The 18,739-nt window shown below is 43.9% G+C and overlaps 1 protein-coding gene across 2 annotated transcripts; it reads left to right on the top strand.

Annotated features, from left to right (window-relative positions):
* Window positions 1–1,480: 1,480 nt before the first annotated feature.
* LOC310699844 (C-terminal-binding protein 2-like) lies at window positions 1,481–16,746 on the top strand. Of its 2 annotated transcripts, none has more exons than XM_083488464.1 (9): window positions 1,481–2,030; window positions 5,076–5,230; window positions 5,775–5,919; window positions 7,655–7,861; window positions 9,741–9,955; window positions 10,832–10,962; window positions 11,080–11,207; window positions 11,826–11,946; window positions 12,459–16,746. In XM_083488464.1, exons 1-9 carry the CDS (start codon window positions 1,982–1,984, stop codon window positions 12,625–12,627), a joined length of 1,320 nt encoding a protein of 439 aa, XP_083344590.1. In that variant the 5' UTR covers window positions 1,481–1,981; the 3' UTR covers window positions 12,628–16,746. The 2 variants fall into 2 exon arrangements, with proteins under 2 accessions (XP_083344590.1, XP_083344591.1); XM_083488465.1 differs by lacking the exon at window positions 1,481–2,030 and adding an exon at window positions 2,728–2,977.
* The last annotated feature ends 1,993 nt before the right edge of the window (window positions 16,747–18,739 follow it).

The raw sequence follows: 18,739 nt of genomic DNA on the forward strand, positions 1-18,739 counted from the left end.
AATAATAATAATAATAATAATAATAATAATAATAATAATAATAATTTATTTATACCCCACCTATCTGGCTGGCTTTCCCTAGCCACTCTGGGCGGCTCCCAACAGAACACTAAAAGCAGAATAAAACTTCAAACATTAAAAACTTCCCTAAACAGGGCTGCCTTCAGATGTCTTCTAAAGGCCAGATAGTTGTTTATTTCCTTGACATCGGATGGGAGGGGGTTCCACAGGGCAGGCGCCACTACCAAGAAGGCCCTCTGTCTGTTTCCCTGTAACCTCACTTCTCGCAGTAAGGGAACTGCCAGAAGGCCTTCGGAGCTGAACCTCAGTATCCAGGCTGATTGATGGGGGTGGAGACACTCCTTCAGGTATACTGGTCCGAGGCCATTTAGGGCTTTAAAGGTCAGCACCAACACTCGGAGTTGAGCTTGGAAGCGTACTGGGAGCAAATGTAGGTCTTTCAGGACCGGTGTAATATGGTCTCGGCGGCCACTCCCAGTCACCAGTCTAACTGTCGCATTCTGGATTAGTTGTAGTTTCCGGGTCACTTTCAAAGGTAGCCCCACGTAGAGCACATTGCGGTAATCCAAGTGGGAGATAACTAGAGCATGCACCACTCTGGCGAGACAAGTCTGTATCTTGGACTTGTCTCAACGTAAGTAATGCTATCCTTCTAGCAGAATCTAAATTTCTTACACTGTAAAGATTGTATGTTTTGCCTGACTGTCGGAAAAGCAGACCATATGTGAGTACTGTAACTGGAAAACATGCCCAAAGGAGAAGTGTATAGAGAAAAGGGAACTATTGAACAGCTGAGACTGGATTCATGTTTTATAGTGAAGGGAAGGTTTTACACACAAAGACACATACACTTTTTATGTAAGTTATTTTGAGACACTGCAAAAAGTGAGAGTAATAATTTTTAAAAACAGCTTTTGGACAGGGGCAGAACTAGGTCAAAGACCCAGTTTGGTGCCCCCCCCCCCGCACATGTGTGTGTGCAAACACACACACAGGCTGGGAGCCTCAATGGCACCCCTTGGGAGGCTTCATTGGGATAAAGATTTTATTAGAATATATGGAGCTGAGCTTCAGGATGGGAAACCTGTGCCTTTAAAAGGCTACATAAGCAGAAATTCAACAAAATGCCCACCGCCATAGCTTTATTGCGATAGGATTGTTTTTGTTTGAATTCCTGTATGGTACCCTTTATGAGCACTGGTGACCTGGCTAATGTTTTCATGCTACATACAGCTTGAAGAAAGGCGGGAAGTGAACACACCTAATAAACTGCTATAGCTGTGGTGGTTCTTTATAGCTGAAACAAACCCAACGGGAGCTTTTCTCATTGCTGCACCTCAGGAATTTCTGCTTTGCACCTAAAGAGGCGGAGAGGGTGAGGGAAACACATCCTTGTATCACTGCTTCAAAGTACATAGTGCCGCGACCAGAACCTTTAACCACGCCTCGCTTTTACTTTTAAATTTTTCTGCCTCGCCGCCCCTGAATCTCTGCTGCTCTAGCCTTGCGCCTGGCTCCACAGGACTGTGGCCGGCGCCGCTGGAGATCCCCGAGGACCGGAAGTGATCGTGGTTTCCGGGGGCCGCTCTGGGCGCGCTACTCTATGGCTGCGCAGCCCGTTGCGCTCCGGCTTCGACGGGGATCTTGCCCTCCGCGGACTCAGCCGAGGCCTTCCGCTTCCCTTTTGGAGGCCGGTGGCGAGCGACGTGCGGTGGGAGGAGGGCCGCGGCAGGCGAGAGGCAGGAGGACGGCGCCCGGAGCGCATCCGCTGAGCTGGCCTGGCCTTTCCTCCCCGCCCTTTTCTCCTCCGGCTGTAGGCGGGCTGCTCGCCGCCGCCGCCTCTGCGAGTCTTTGGGCGGGGGCGAGGCCGCCGCCGCCTCCTCCGGTCCCGGAGCTTGCGCCTCCCTAGCGCCCGCCTCTCCCGGGCTCAGAGTCGCGCGGGCCTGCCTCGGTGTGTCCCATGGACAGGCACAAAGTGAAGCGCCAGAGGCTCGACCGCATTTGCGAAGGTAACGCCCTGGGCGGAGGGAGGGAGGCGTTCGCTGGGCGGCGGCGGGGAAGGGGCCTGGCCCCGGGGCCAGCGAGCGCCTTCCTTTCCGCCAAGCGGCGGAGGATCTCGTCGCCCTTCCGCGTCAGTGACAGGCGACTTCAGGCGGAGGGTTTATTCGCGCCCCCCACGCCCCTTTCTGTTAACGGGGTCTTGGACCCTTTCCCCACTCAAAGCTTAGCTCCTGGTAGCCTTGCCAGATCCGTCCAGAGACCGAAGGTGTACACGAGCAGGATTAGCCCAAGTGCAAATGCTTCCCTGCCCTTTAGGGAGCCATGAGCAAGGCAGCCACATCCCGTTTCCGGTCTTGCAGAGCGGTTCAGGTGGCTACACATGCTCCCGTCTCAAAAAATCTTAACGGTGTTCTGATCAGGTAGCCCAACAGCATTATCCCTGTATTGTAGATTGGAGAAAGAGCCAAGGCCAAGAGAACGGGGGCTTTCCTTTTCTGGTCATGAACTCTTAACAAGTTCATGACTAGAAACCGAAAGGGCTCTTAATACTGCTGTTTTTATTATCTGCATTTTAATAGATTTGTTTCTTATAATGTTTTAATCCTATTAGAGCTTAATTGCTTTTTAACAATTACCCTTTATATGTTTTTAGCATTTTATAGTTTATCTGTGTTAATTTACATAAGCCACTGAGTTCCTGTCTGGGGAAAAGATGGGATACTACTACTACTACAACTAGCAGTTTTACTCCCATGGTGTGCTAGACTCGGAGTAAAGTGGATTCAAACTTGTAGGAGAAATAGAACTATAAGGTGACATAGTGTATCTTGAATTTTCAGACAAAGTAATTCCATAAAAGCAGGGTGTGGAAACAGCTGTCTAATGTTTCAAAGTGGAGCAGAAGAGATTGACAGCTTTTATCTTGGCAGAATCTGGCAAAAGCTGTGCTGTGGTGGTAGGTCATTAGAAGCTCTGGCAGCTGGGTTGTGCCTGACCTGATGGGAGAGTCCAAGTAAACCTCTCCCAAGTAAACTGTTGATGCTTCTGACAGGTGCTTCCTGAGTCTTCTCGCATTGTGTGGGAGATTGGGGGGCTAGTCTAACTGAAAAGTACAGAACATTGTATTGGATCTGGATTAGGTTAGTTGAAGTGAAGTCTCATTTATTCAATGGGACTTAAGTTGGACTAAGTCTGGAATCAGTCCATTATTCACAGCCCCCTTTTAAGACTCTGTGTCATTGCCCCTTTTTTCTTAATTGGAGTACTGTTAATGTGGTCTCTGGAGCCACCGCCCACTTCTCCAGACTTCCATATAAATTTTCAGCTTGTCTGCTTGCCAAAGTAACCCAGTCTGATCTAAGTAGTGAGGCTGGAAGGTATTGTTCTTTCTCTGAGTCAAGAGGCCATCTGCAAGACTGTTCTAAAGTAAAGTTAGAAAAGAGAGTAAGGAACTTCATCTGTTTGGCAGCAGAAGAAACGGGTTGTGTTGCTGGCTCAGCTGTTATTTGACATTATGCTTTCTTAATTCTTATGCAGTGGTTGCCTCATCTTGTGACTAATTCCTTTAATTGCCTGACAATGGTTTCTTATCAGGATGCTTTAATGTGTGAGCTGGACCATTCTTAGGTGACACTCTGTGTATAATGCCCTGTGGCCTAACACTATTGCACAAATAATCCTGTATCTGTGTAGCATCCTAAAGAGACACGGGAAGATGCTGATGCAAGTGCAAATGTCTCCTTTGTTCCTCCTTTCCAGATTATATTGTGATTTATCAAAGCAGAGTGCTTAGCTCTTCACTCACTTCTTCATTATCTTAGATTTTTACTGACTAGACTCAGGCATCAACTGTACTGTCTCCATACCCCCTGGACACACACATATACACAAAATGTCTTAACTAGGGAGCGTGGGTCCAGTTTTTCAAAAGGTTTTTGGATTCACCCTCAAAACATATTGTCAGTTCCCTCCCCTTCAACTACTTGCATGCATGGTTGAAGTTTGAGCTCTGTTAGATAAACGGTTCTTGTTTTGTATTGCAGCACGATTCTGTGCATGGTGTTCGGCAATGTCTCTCTATTGAATTTACTCCTTTGTAAGGCTTGATTATCATTATCCCTGTGGATAGCAAGATGAGCCTGAGGCTTCTTCTGTTCACCAGAACAAGCAGATACACTTTTCAATCTCTGGACTGAGAGTCTGGAAGCTTAGCCACAGCTTGTGCCATCCTAACAGACAAACTGTGGTTAACTATGGTTTGTTTCAGACTAAAATTTTGGTTTTAAGTTTGCATGTTTCAAACAACTGCATGCTTCCTGAAATGAGCACAAAGTACAAAGCGTCATTTTTGTGGGTTGTAATCACTTTGTATAGGTTACCTAGAGAGACTGCTTCTGTTCAAGAATAACTGTTTGCCTTTTCTCCACACTCCTCTCAGATTGCTTTTAGACCTATTTCCTTCAAAGTAACTTGTGAAAAATAGAGCTCTTCTAATTTTATTTTTTCTACAGATAACTCCCAAATTGCATACTTTTGTGAACGAGTTATCAGTATCTGTTATATGATCATTGACTTTATAAAAGGTCTGTGAATAGCCAAACCTCAGAACTGGCTACATAGTTTGCAAGTATCTATGGGCCCTCTGGGCCCTGCATGCATCATGAATTCAGGCAATGTTTGCATGCTGGTATGACACAAGTGATTCATGGGAGCCTTTGCATGTAAGAAACGCATACTACTAAAAACAACCCAGAAAGCTGCCTGTGCCAGATCAGACCACTGGCATACTAACTTTATAATGTCTACAGTGGTTGGCAGCAGCTCTCTAGGGTTCTAGACAGGTGTGTTTTTCAGTTCTGGAAATATTTGGGATTGAGTCTGTGACCTTCTGCATGCAAAGCATGTGCTTTAGCACTGAGCTATGACTCTTCTCTGATTCCCCCAACCCTTACATTTGTTTTCACTACGAATTCTTGGTGATGTTTGCTTAGGACTGACATAAGAATCTTGTCATGCTCACATTTGCAGCTCATTAAGATGCTTTTTCCCTGTAGGTATAAGGCCTCCTATTGGTAATGGCCCAATGCAAGCCCGTCCGCTGGTTGCCCTCCTGGATGGCAGAGATTGCACTGTAGAGATGCCCATCCTGAAGGATGTTGCCACAGTGGCTTTCTGTGATGCACAGTCAACTCAGGAAATCCATGAAAAGGTAAACACACTTAAACAAGAATATCTTTCATTTTGTTATTGCTTTAATAACTAGCTACTATTTGTAGTTGCTTCCAACCCCCTCCCCCAAATTCTGCAGAAGCCCAATGAATTTGCAAATAATTTAGCAGAGATTTTGTGGGAGGGTGATGCATTTTCTTAGACTTCACACTGAGCTTGTGCAGAAGCCACACTCTATGGCTTGTTGTTTCTGTCTACTTCAGAACGCCATGGGGGAGGGAGACAAAAAAACTCCTCCCTTGAATTCACTGGGAACTCAAGACAAGTTGAGGGAAAGTGAGTGGTTTCTCTTCTTCTGTAAAAGCCCTGAGATGCTGCTTGTGTCTTCTGCAAAAACCACTGCTTCACAGAACTTAGGGAAAGGGATCCTTATGCTGGGTGTGTGGGGTGGGGCAGGGCTGCTCACCATGGGGCAGGGAGGGGCATTGCTGCTGGTAATCAAGTAAGTGGGTTTGCAGAATCCTGATCTGACTAGTTCGAATGCTGTGGAGCAAGCATTATTCTGTTGTTCTGTCTTCCCATAGGTGCTAAATGAAGCTGTTGGGGCTCTGATGTACCACACCATTACCTTGTCGCGCCAGGACCTGGAGAAGTTCAAAGCTCTCCGGGTCATTGTGCGAATTGGCAGTGGCTATGACAATGTGGATATCAAGTCAGCTGCAGAATTAGGTATGGTGATCCCAGTGCAATATTTTCTAAAAAATAAATGAATACATAGAGTGAAAACATGTGCACTGCCTCTTTGTGTTCAGTTTACTGGGTCTAAATTGGGGGCTAGCCAAAATCATAATCTCCTAAGAAGCGATGAAGTGCTCGCTATTGCAGAGAGAGAGAAATTTGCAAAGCGCGCCACTGTTTTATTTAAAAGCATTTGCTCTCATAAGAACCCCTATAAGTTAGGCCTACTATGGATTAGAACTATTTTAGGAATTTTATAAAATGTAAGCTGTTAAATAGCTACTTGTTGCATGTAGTGGCAGACCTATGAGGACATGCACTAACAACACAGTACTTGTGTTTGCTTTGAGCAACAGTTTTTGCAGGCTGCTAATATTCTGGTTGCTATGTTGGCTAAGGCTGTAATTTTATAATTTTCTGGTCCTAAGCCGATTTATGTGGAGATAATTTACTGATTTCAGTGGGCCTTTTTTTTACAGAAGGATGCTTTGGTTCAAGATGTAAACCATTTTAATAAGTAGTCTTCTTTCTTTGGCAATCACTCGTAGCCAAGTAAGATTGTCTTCCATGAACACGGTCTTAACAGTGAGTCCATAAGTGACTGTGGAGGCCAATTCTGGATCCACACGTCCTTTCACCGTGAGGACATAGGTTTCTGGATGGGAGTTGATCACGGTGAGAGTTTGCCAAATGTGCCTTCCACTTAGCACGTTTATCCCTTTCATCCTGAGTTCAAGCGTCTTCAAAGTCCATGACACCTAATTACTAATTTAGCAAACACAATACAAAAGTATAGCATAGTTTGCAAATTAAACTCTAGGTATACGTCTAGCTTAAAAGCAGTAAGTGTTCTGCTACTGATCTCAACACCTGTGTGAGAGCCATCTAATGGAGTTCCTATAGATTCTGCAGTCCTAGCCTTAAACTCTTGTCATACTGAATAACCTAAATTCCCTTGAGTTTTGGTGGTGGTCTGTCTGTATAGTCTTCTTGAAGTGTTCAAATTTAATGCCAAACTGAGTATTGTTGCGCTTTTAGACTATAGCGTCTCCTGAGCTATGATTTCCACAAGTGTTTTCAAGAAAAAACATTACCGTATTTTTCCATCTATAAGACTCCCCCATGTATAAGATGGCCCCTATTCTTGGGGACTTCGGTTTAAGAAAATGGTGTGTGCGGGGGTGTATCCGTGTATAAGACGCCCCCAAATTTTTGACATTATTTTTTAGGGAAAAAAACCTAGTCTTATACACGGAAAAATGCAGTATATAATCGAGTCCCTTGTGGATAGATCATAGCTAAATAGTAAGTGACGTATGTTGTGAATAGAAGGTTCTCTCAGGTTTAGTCACTGATATATACCGTTTAAAATCTTTTAGGTAGCAGGGCTGGGGAGAACCTCTGCCTCAGAAGTTGGACAGCTAATATCAGATAAAAACAGGACTAAATTAGATAGCCTACTTACCTGATTTGGTGCAATGCAGCTTCTTCTCTCCTTCATCCAACTGCCTGATTGTGACAGAGAGTTTTCCTGTCCCCCAAAATTATCATGGTGTTGATAGTGGGAACAGGATTTTGCTGTACATTAAAATGTTGGGCAATGTGCTCGTGTCAGTATCAAATATATTGCCTTGTTTGTAGCTCTGGAGTGTTGGGGAATCCCTTCTTTTCTTCATCTGTATTGAGATTGTTTGGGAATTGTACTAGCCTCTTCCTATTTCCGTAGGCATTGCAGTGTGCAACGTCCCTTCTTCCTCTGTGGAAGAGACAGCTGATTCTACCCTTTGCCACATTCTAAACCTTTATCGTCGGGTTACTTGGCTCCACCAGGCCATGCGAGAAGGAAACAGAGCCTCAAGTATGGAGCAAATCAGAGAGGTGGCTGGAGGTGCTGTGCGTATCCGTGGGGAGACATTGGGCATCATTGGCCTTGGTAAGAAATTGGCTGCTCCTAGAGATACAGACATAGCTTAGACCAAACTGCTCAGAGTTATATGATCAGACATTCATTTATTCATTTTATTTGTATACCGCCTTTCCACAAAAACTAATGCTCAAAGTGGCTTGCAGCAATGAAAACAGGAATGCATTTCAAAAGCAAAGAGTGCAAAAACTATTTCATAATAACATAGCAAAACAATACAATACAATACAGTAGCAAATATAATTGATCATCATCATCATCATCTTTGTGTGCCTCCTCCATGAGAGGGTGGCAACACAAGAATGGACCTTTTTTGCAGTGGCTCCTCTGTTGTGGAATGCTTTCCCCAGGGAAGCTTGCCTGGTGACTTCATTACATATCTTCAGGCGCCAGGTGAAAATGTTTCTCTATAACTAGGCCTTATGGCCTTTAAATGTTTTTGTGGGAGGAGTGGCATTATGTATTTTGTGTTCTCATTTTGTATTATTCTCGGTAGTGGTGCCCTCCCTGTGGAACGCCCCTCCTTCAGATGTCAAGGAGATAAAGAATTACGTAGCTTTTAGAAATCATCTGAAGGCGGCCCTGTATTGGGAGGTTTTTATTGCTTTGATATTTTTATTATGTTTTTAGATATACTGTAAGCCGCCCAGATGGGCGGGGTATAAAAAATAAAATAAAATAAATTAAATTAATAATGTTGTCAACAACCCTGTGATCTGGATGAAGGGCAGTATACAAATTTAATAAATAACAACAACAGCTAATAAACTTTTCAGTACTATTAATATACCAAGATTACATAAACAACATCAAGCATCCAATAGCAAAAATAACAAGGGAGCTTTACAGTTTCACTTTGGTCCTAGAGTCATGCCTCCCATGATGTTGCTCACAGTCCCTCTCCTGTAGTGAAGGAGCCTTGCAGTGTGGCAGCTCTCTCCCTCTTTTCATAGCTTGAGGCAAACCATTGCTATGGTTTGTGCTTCTACTGCAAACCAGGATCGGAGAGGCAAAAGACAGGAGGTGAGGTGAGGAGGGAATGTCTAAGCCCAAAACATCCTTTACTGCTTCTTATGTCCTCTTCGGGCTTTGGGGTGGGTCTCCTTGCAAGCCCCTAGGACTCTCCAGGGTGCTCCCCATTTATACGTGTTTCACTGACGTGCATGGAAGTCTGGAATGTAACCCCGGGGAAAATGGGGAGTTACCTGTATGGAAAATTTACTAGATGTGGAGAGACTTATCTAATCATTAAATTGAAAGTTTGCAGAAATGGGTGTCACGTGTTGAATGACGCTCCTGCTCATTCACCCTTTCTGCCTTGTTGGTAGTGTAGTTCAACTTTGTTGCTCCTAGTGCGAATGGGAGGTTCCCACTGATAGATTTGGGGTGGCATTGGTATCTGCCTTATATTTAGTTAGGCCAGTAGTTCATCTGGTAGAGCAGCCCTCCCCAATTTGGACTGTCCAAGTGTTTTGGCCTATAACTCCCAACATTCCTGACTATTATCCATGCTGGCTGGGGCTGCTGGGAATTACAGTCTGAAACATGTAAGGCCCCAAGTTAGGAAAGACTCTAGTGAACAATCAGGTAAAATCGAAACTTCAGTTGCTTTCTGCAAGTCTTATTCGGACTCTCTCAGCAGCGCTTGCAAAGAACCTCAACTAGTCCATTGATCACAGCTGTTGCATATATGTGGGGTCTGTTTCCTTGGAGAGAATACACAGAAGACCTCAGCGCCCACCATCAGTCTTCCCTCCCCTTCTCCCTATCCCTAAAAAAAGAGTATAGTGTTTCTTAGGCCATTCCAAGTCTCCTCCAAATGACTTAGCTCTTTGGGAAGAATGTGTTGTGCTGTTATTCAGGTGAATACGTGTTCCTTTTTTTCAAGGTCGAGTTGGGCAAGCAGTTGCTCTGCGAGCAAAACCCTTTGGCTTCAATGTGATTTTCTACGATCCATATCTGCCTCATGGAGTGGAGCGTTCCCTGGGGTTACAGCGGATGAGCACCCTGCAAGATCTGCTCATGCACAGTGACTGCATCACATTGCACTGCAGCCTCAACGAACATAATCACCACCTCATCAATGACTTTGCCATTAAACAGGTGCAACATTGCATTGTGCTGGGAGTATAGGTTGCTGCTCTAGGGTGGTTTCGTGAAAGCTAGAAATGTGTGGATCTGGTGCTTGCATTTCTGCTGAGCATGGCTTCTTTTGTTGTGAATAGATTGATTCTGTGATTAGAAACTGCCTGTAACAAATGTTTGGCTTCAGTCTATATATAATAAACTCTGTAACTGGCAGTGCTGAGTAAGCAAAGAACAGTGACAGCACTGAACTGTTTCAAACAACTCTAGATTCTTTTAATGTCATGTTCTTCCCGGTTTGCCCACTCAATGTTCTTTTTAGAGCGAGTGTGGTTTTATACTATAGTGACTCAACGCTTGTTTCATTTGAGGTCTAATTTTTGTACTTCTGTTATATGGGTTTGCAGTAATGGTTCTTCCCAATTGTTGTCATCCCATGATCCAAATGTTGGCTGTTCTCTTCAACTACTACTTTAAAAAACCTTGAGAGGGATCCCAACAGGACCTGAAAGCAGTTGTTCTTTCAGGAGAGAGTGCAGAGAATGGACAGATGATGAACCTCTCAGGCACTATTTTCAATGTCTGTCCCCCCCACCTCCAAGTTTCTGTTGTTAGATTTCCCTTCTTTTCTCTTTTTCCTGCTCCCTGGGCACCTTTTGAAGAGTTATGCTAATTTTTGTGTGATGTTGTGCTGACCCCTAAGTGTGTTTTTGAGTAGGAAAATTGTGTATTTCAGAATGTGTGTGAGGGAAATACTTCAAATCTATTCTGTCCTGATTGTCCCATACACCTTTTAAAGTGTGCTCCATTTAAATTTTACTAACAATAATGTAATTTGGACTCAATAGTAGGTTATTCAAGCTCAGCAGTAGCCTATATATATTTTTTTTGCAGATGCGCCAAGGCTGCTTTCTGGTGAATACAGCTCGTGGAGGACTGGTTGAAGAGAGAGCCCTGGCTCAAGCCCTAAAGGAAGGGAGAATCAGAGGGGCAGCACTGGATGTGCATGAGTCAGAACCCTTCAGGTAACAACTCCACTATTGCCTTGTACTGCTGCCAGCCTATACCGCTTTTCACCTCTCCTTCTCCAAGTGTTAGGGCTGCCAGAGATCATAATAAAAAAACATTTCTCTACATCACAGCTTTGCGAATGGACCCCTCAAAGATGCTCCCAACGTGATATGTACTCCTCACACAGCCTGGTATAGTGAACAGGCCTCCATTGAATCTAGAGAGGATGCAGCTAAGGAGATCCGAAGAGCCATCACAGGTAGCTCTGCTTTTGCTTCAGAGATTGTTTCACTGGGATAAGTCTATACAACTGTTGTGATGGAGCTCCTTGCCTAATTGGTGAAGGTGAAAATCAAGTCACTGGATTAGTTCTTTAGCTTTTAAGACCACTTAGGCCTGGCATCCCTAACCTGCGGCCCTCCAGATGTTTTGGCCTACAACTCCCATGATCCCTAGCTAACAGGACCAGTGGTCAGGGATGATGGGAATTGTAGTTCAAAACATCTGGAGGGCTGAAGGATGGGGATGCCTGACTTAGACTGTTTTCCTACCCTGGTGTTTGGGAGATGTTTGGTGCTGTTTCAACATGGAGTGATGCCTTGGTGGATTTTCTTGACAGCAGTCGTGTCTAATGGCATTGGTGCACCTAGAAACCGCAGTTGAGGGAATCATTTCTCGTGAACACTGTGGAAGAAACAAGCAATTTTTTTCTTGTACTACACCATTCTTATTTTTCATATTATATTTGTGGATCTAGCTTGCATCCTATATACAAAGTAGAGAAGCAGTTAGGGTATCTTTCCCCTGTGACATTTGGGTGTAAATAACTTTGGCATTAGCATCTAATACACCTCTGTGTACTTTGACTTTGTTTTAGGTGTCATACCTGATCATTTGAGGAACTGTGTTAATAAGGAGTACTTGCTTTTAGCAGCTCAGTGGTCCAGTATTGACCCTGCGGCTGTGCATCCAGAGCTTAACGGAGCTGCAGCTTACAGGTGAGATGTGCATGCATTTTTACCAATAGCTTTTTGCACCGGTCATTTATGCATCAGGTCTCAAAAGGATTGTATTCAGAAAAGTTATCTAGCTTTGTGAGACTGACCCAGCCTCCCTGTCCACCTTCTTTCTGGCAGCAAACTCCTTTGAAATAAAGCTGCATTGCTTTGTAGATTGTAGCTCTTGAACAAAGAGCACCAACCCAGGTTAGCCAGAGGGCTTCAGGACCTTTGTTCAGATGGGTTACTGGCTAGGCACCCTAGTAATGATTTTAATATGTAGCTCTACCCCTGCAGCAATTAAGACAAACCTGCTTCGGAGGATAGTGGCCAGAGGATTGTGGCCTGATAAATGCCAAGTTAAAGCTGTAATAGAATTTACTGTAATGCCATTTCCTACCAACCTTCACTTAATTGCTTAATTTCTGAATGCCTTTTATATAATGTCGGTGAAACCTTCAAGGAAACACTCCCTGGGTTGTAATCACCCTGTGCTTTCTTTTTTGTGGCAGGTTTCCTCCAGGAGTAGTGGGAGTAGCAGCCACAGGGCTCCCAGAGCCACCAGTAGAGGGGATTGTACCTCACGGTATTCCCTCTGTGTCTCACTCTGCACCCCATACCCCTTCTCCAGGAGAGTCAAGCAAATTGGAGCCAGACAGAGAAATCTCCACTGACCAGTAGCATCTCTGTTCTCTTTATTCCCCCATGAGAAAGCAGGGAATGCCTCCATTTTTTTTAGGACATATTGTGATCCCTGTGGACTGTTTCCTGTTCGCACCGGACAGGAGAATGCATTTCATTGTTGGCAAATTCTAGCTCTTGCCTTTAAACAGATATTTTATATCAGATTTAGTTTAAATCTTTTGGTGAATCTTTTTCCTTATCTGGGGCAATGAAGCAGTGACTTTTCACCCTCTTGGTAATGTTTAGTTTTAACATGCAGGTTTCCTTGCCCCTGCCTTCCACTGTGTGATATACGGGAAAACAGTACCTGAGTAGAATACTGAGAATTCCAGTGATTCCAGAACAAGACTGGTGTGAATTTAAGGTGGTTTCCTAGGTTGAAGGTCAGCAGAGTTTCAGGTACAAGGGGCAAAGTACATTGTAATGGGGAGGGAAGGTGCGCATGTAGGTTTGCTTGGTAGGAAGGGGAGCCCTGGCTCAGTTGTGGGCATTTACTGCTTTGGCCTGCCTGTATGCTGTTAACTGATGTGCTTGGTAGGTGATTTGCTCCTAGGATGCTGGGGGTAAGTAATTATACGAACCAGAGTGAATTGGAAATTCTGCCTGGAATCTTATTTGTGTTTCAAGACATGCAGAGAATTTGCATCGACAGCCAAGATGCTTGTGAAGTTACAGGGAGGAAGATTCAACTGAGATTTGGGCCCAGCTCAGGGAATGAGGAGTCAGCTCCATATAGGGAGGCAGAAGGTGTTTCAGAACTCAAGGTGTCAGGTTACATAAATGCCTGCTCTTTGCACGCTTATTAGTGCAACTTTGCTACAATAAGATGATTATGCTGAAATCCTAGAACTTAACTTGGGACCTAAGTCTCGTTGACATGGCATCAAAGGCCAAGCCAGGATTGTTCCCTCTTATTTTTGTTTAGTATGAAATGTCCCAGGTGTGTGCGTGCTGAATTTTCAAGTTCTTTACTTCAACCCCTTTCTCTGAATTGAGTCCTTGTCTTGCAAAAAAACCAACCAACAGAATTCATTCTCAAAACCTACAGGTGGCCACACAGATTCTTCTTGGGGAGAAATAGTTGGTCTGTGGCAAACTATGGCAGTTGCCTTTTAAAAAACAACAACAGGGGTATGTTTTAACCAAGGCATTTAAACCAGATTTAAAGGCAGAACTAGTGCTGTACATTCTTTCTTATGAGGTGAATAAATTCTTATTCCCTGGCACTGTCCACACAGCATATAGTTCATAATGAAACAAAGTATTTATTATTGTTGGAGGATAGCCTTGTCATGTTGCTCGGACTTTACAGAACTCTTTGACTAGCAAAATGTTATGGCTTATAATCAGACCGCCTAAGTATTAAGCTCAGAAAACAATTGGGGCTGAAGAATAGGAATGTTTTGTTGTACCAATCAGAATTCAACTTCCCCTTGTCTTCTTCCAAACAAAATGCCAGCCAGGTAACCTGGGAACTGGGTGGAGTAGAAACCTCATCTTAGATCTTGCTTACAACTGAACATTGGTAATGGGCTAGAATGTCCCCAAGCATCCCAATTTTCCAAGACTGTCTGCAGATATTGGCAGGATTTCTTCAATGCCAAGTGCTAACTGACAGGTGTACAGAGAATCCCTTTTGAGTGAGGGAAGCGCCGAGCAAGAAAAATCTTACTTTTGTATTGTGAGATGGTATATGGTGCCCTTGTAGTGTGTGCTTTGTTAGAATGTGAGTTGGAAGTGTTTGGTGTAATGTAGGTTCTGGTAGTGGGGGAGGGCACAATAGCTTTATAATCTCTTGGATGATTATGACTTCATGTTTAAAATTCACATACCTCTTGGGTCGCTCAGGGTTTTTAGCAGTCTGTGCACGGGGGGGCATGCTAACAGATGTTAGTGCTACGTGTGTGGCAGTAAATGTGGGGAACCTTTGAGTGAAGCCTTCACCTCTGAAGAGATTTAACTTGGGGCAAAAATAACAGTTTCAGCTTTTTATTTGATCTGCATACTAATCTGCTCTAACCAACCTGAAAACTGGAATGCATTGCCATTTGGGTTGTTGCAAATATAACACAATGCTGGCCTTTAACTAGGGTTAAAGAAAATGGGAGTAGCCTGTGTGACAAGACACTTCCTCACCCCATCCTTTCTCCTGTGTAAATTTCCTGTGCCCACACCATTCCCCAACTTCAGTTCCAAAATCTAGGTTCACATCTGTGTTAATCAAGATTAACATTGCTCAGACCTAACTCTAAACAAGGGCAAAGAGAGCTAAAGGAATGTATCTGTGAGAGGAGACGGAGATGTGATCTTATTGTTTGCTGTTGATCTGTTGGCCTGAGCCAAGGGCCAGAATTGTGTCCGCACCAGCCCTTGAAAAACTCTGCTCTCTGTAGTGGGCAAACTAGCCAGCTGTGAGGTGGGCTGCATGTATTACATTTCACAATCTGTTGAGGAGAAATCCCAATCTACAAAATATTCACACATTGCTGATGTGCCTCAGATAGCCATAACATTAGGTGCTACTCCAGAGGGCAGTTCGGGGTTGTGTGTATTCTCCGCCAACCTCCCCATTACACAGCACTCAAAATTCTGATTCATAATAATATAAATGTGCATATTTCTGCTTCCAATAGACCATCATGTTTAGGGTATTTTTACAGAAACGGCAGGGAATTGTAGAGAAATTGGGATTAGTGAGAAAGACGGTAGGAAATAGCCATTGAGGAAGAGCAGAGAATTGCAGGGCTCTGGTGCCCTGCCACTCTGCCTGTTAGTTTTTCTTGTACTTTACTCAACATTAGTTATGCATTGTCAAGCTGTTGGCTACGACCATAAGAGCAGGAAGGTGCTTTAAAAAATGAAAGCTGAAATTCTCAGGATACCAAGCTTGATTAGATTTCATACTTGGATAGGAGATACTGATGTATTTCACTGTCCTGTTGCAACCCAACTAATAAGTTCTGTCAACCCATGGTTTGAGCATTCCTGCAGTGGAGAATAGGATGCCTATTGCCCCAATGTCACATTGTATTACAAGCAGAGAAAATCAGCAACGTCTTCTGCTCAGCTTGCTGCTGGCAATTCCTAAATTCTGTTTGTAATATTTTCTGATCAAGGTCCCCAGTTGTGGGATTGCCCAGAGTCTGTTCATCTTGCCTGTTTCAGGGAGTAGTGTAAGATACACTTAATTAAAAGTGGCAACCATATATTAGTAAGCAAAATTATTTTTTACACATGAATACCTCTAAAGACTTATCAGGTAAAAACCTCCATAAGGAGAGAAATTGGGAAGATCCCAGCTGGCTAGCACTGAGCCTTTTGTTTTGTAGAAACCGTGCTGATTGGCATACTAGAAATACATAAATGATAAGGTTGTGTCAGTCTCTGAATGCTGGTGAACATTGTATAAGCCTTAAGCCCTCAAAGATAGCCAGTATTACCTAGACCTACATTTGGGAATTAAAACAACTTTGAAACTGCCAGAGTGGCATCGCTTGAGGATCCAGATCAGGTTTGAGACTCCTTAGCTAATCAAGGGGTTTTTCCCCAGAAAGCAGGATGGGCCAGGTGCTGATGAAAGTGCTCCAGTTGCACATCATGGTATATTTTTGGTTCAGACTAGCAGTTGCCACAAGAAAGGGTAATGCTAAAGTGGAGTCTCTCTCCTGACACTAAACATTGGTTCAGTGACCCCTTCTCACATGTATAGATGTGAAACTCCTTGCTCCAAGTTTTATGCATGCTGGAGGAAGAAGAGACTTCCTTCAGAATTAATGTGGAGCTTAATCCCAAAGAACATTTGTTCCTAACATTGAGGCAGGAGTGCCCTGGGTCATGCCAAGCTTATCTGCAGGAGGAGCTCACTCTGTCCTAAGGTATATTCTGCTTGTCAGGTTTGCTGTTGCTGACCAGCTTTTTTTATAGAGGACTCAGAGTTTCAGAAATATATTTTTGTAGCCAATAACTAAACTGTGAAACTTAAACAATAAAGCATGTAAAAGCATTTCCAATGATGTTTCCTGTACAGATGTTTCTCCCTTCAACTCTCTCCTGGCTTTTGTTAGAAGTTTGACAGTTTCTTTGATTATATTTTAATAAATATTTCCTTTATGGTCATGTGGGTTTTCTCATTTCACTGTGCTGCTCCCTTTACAATGTATTTGACTAACCATTTAGTGTCTGCATTACAACTTTTGCAAATCTGTGCAATTGGTAAACTTGATGGGTTGGCTCTAGAGATTAACCTGCAGAAGTGGGGTGGGGTGCAAAGTGACTAAGTGGGGCATTATGGGGAAAGGGAGAAATAACACATAGTGAAGTAACTTCTGTAAGTATAGTTTCTGCTCACAGGAGATGCATCTGCCCAGTTTTACACTATATCCCTGTACATCACAGTCTACCCTATTCAGAAATGTCTCTTGACCTTTGGAATAGCTGGGAAGAGAAGGGGATTGGGAAAGTTACCTTTGACCTGCCTCCTTCCATAGGCAGATCCGGATCCTGGGCACTTCGTATGTGGTCTCTTAAAATTTTAAGATAAGAGAAATATGGTAAGTCTAAAATGGTAATAAAAAGTTGATGTGGCAATGGAAGGGAACTTCCCTGTAGCTGCTGAGGTCCTCTCACAAATCCCACAAAAACAAATTGGAGATGAGCTTGCAGTATGTCCAAATCTGGGCGAGTTGTGTACAGCTATTAACCAAATGAAAAGCAACAAAGCCAGCAGACCTGATGGGATACCTGCTGAAGTCTTCAAAGTGGGCGGAATTGAACTTACACAACAACTTCAAGAGCTCATCAAAAAAATCTGGGAGAAAGAAGAGATCCCAGCAGACTTCAGAGATGAAAAAAAATCTATTTTTTTAAAAGATGATAGAATGGATTGTGGAAACTATTGTGGCATCTCTTTATTAGCTGTGGCTGGAAAAATTATTGCAAAGATCTTGGCAAACCATCTCCTAGCTATATCCAAGGATATTCTTCCTGAATCCCAAAATGGTTTTCGACATTCTAGGGGGACAGTGGATATGATTTTCACTGCTTGGCAAGGAAAATGCAGAGAGCAAAACCAATCCCTGTATGTGGCATTTATTGACCTGATTAAGGCCACCTGGGATGCGGGTGGCACTGTGGGTAAAACCTCAGCGCCTAGGGCTTGCCGATCGCGTGGTCGGCGGTTTGAATCCCCGCAGCGGGGTGAGCTCCCGTCTTTCGGTCCCAGCTCCTGCCAACCTAGCAGTTCGAAAGCACCCTTAAGTGCAAGTAGATAAATAGGTATCACTTTACAGCGGAAAGGTAAACGACATTTCCGTGTGCTGCGCTGGTGCTGTCTCGCCAGAGCAGCTTCGTCACGCTGGCCACGTGACCCGGAAGTGTCTCCGGACAGCGCTGGTCCCCGGCCTCTTAAGCGAAATGGGAGCGCAACCCCAGAGTCGGTCACGACTGGCCCGTACGGGCAGGGGTACCTTTACCTTTACTAAGGCCTTCAACACTGTAAATTGCACTGTCCTGTGGACTGTCCTTCTGAAAATTGGCTGCCCAGATAAATTTGTGAAGATCCTCCATGATAATATGACTGCAACAATTGTGGATAACAATGGCTCTCAAAATGAACCATTCCCAGTGGGATCAGGCGTTAAGCAAGGATGAGTTATCACCCCAATTCTATTATCTTCATCGCCATGATCCAACACATTGTCGAAGGGATACTCCCCACCGGAGTAGAAATCATACAACGAACAGATGAAAAATCTTTAAACTGAGTAGGATGAAAGGAAAGAGTAAGGTTACCATAACTTCCATCATAGAGCTTCAGTATGCTGATGACAATGTAGTTTGTGCACACTCAGAGGATGACCTCCAAACAATCTTAAATAGCTTCACATCTTATGGAAAGCTTGGCCTATTGCTCAGTATCCAAAAAACCAAAGTGCTGCACCACAGGCACACAAAAAACCCTATGCAGTACCACAAATCCAACTTAATGGTGCAGTGTTAGAAAATGTTGACCACTTTTCTTACCTTGACAGTTATCTTTCCACAAGGGCCAACATCAATGCTGAAATCGAGCATCGCCTGAGCTCTGCAAGTGCAGTTTCCTCCTGATTGA

This window comes from Podarcis liolepis (assembly GCF_965112155.1).
Source record: "Podarcis liolepis genome assembly, chromosome: 2".
Lineage (NCBI taxonomy): Eukaryota > Metazoa > Chordata > Lepidosauria > Squamata > Lacertidae > Podarcis > Podarcis liolepis.

Coding starts and splice junctions, on each gene's coding strand:
- LOC310699844 (XM_083488465.1), top strand. CDS start 2,905: ATGTTTCAAAGTGGAGCAGAAGAGATTGACAGCTTTTATCTTGGCAGA. Junction 9,956..10,831: donor ATGACTTTGCCATTAAACAG/GTGCAACATTGC, acceptor TTTTTTTTGCAG/ATGCGCCAAGGCTGCTTTCT. Junction 11,208..11,825: donor GATCCGAAGAGCCATCACAG/GTAGCTCTGCTT, acceptor ACTTTGTTTTAG/GTGTCATACCTGATCATTTG.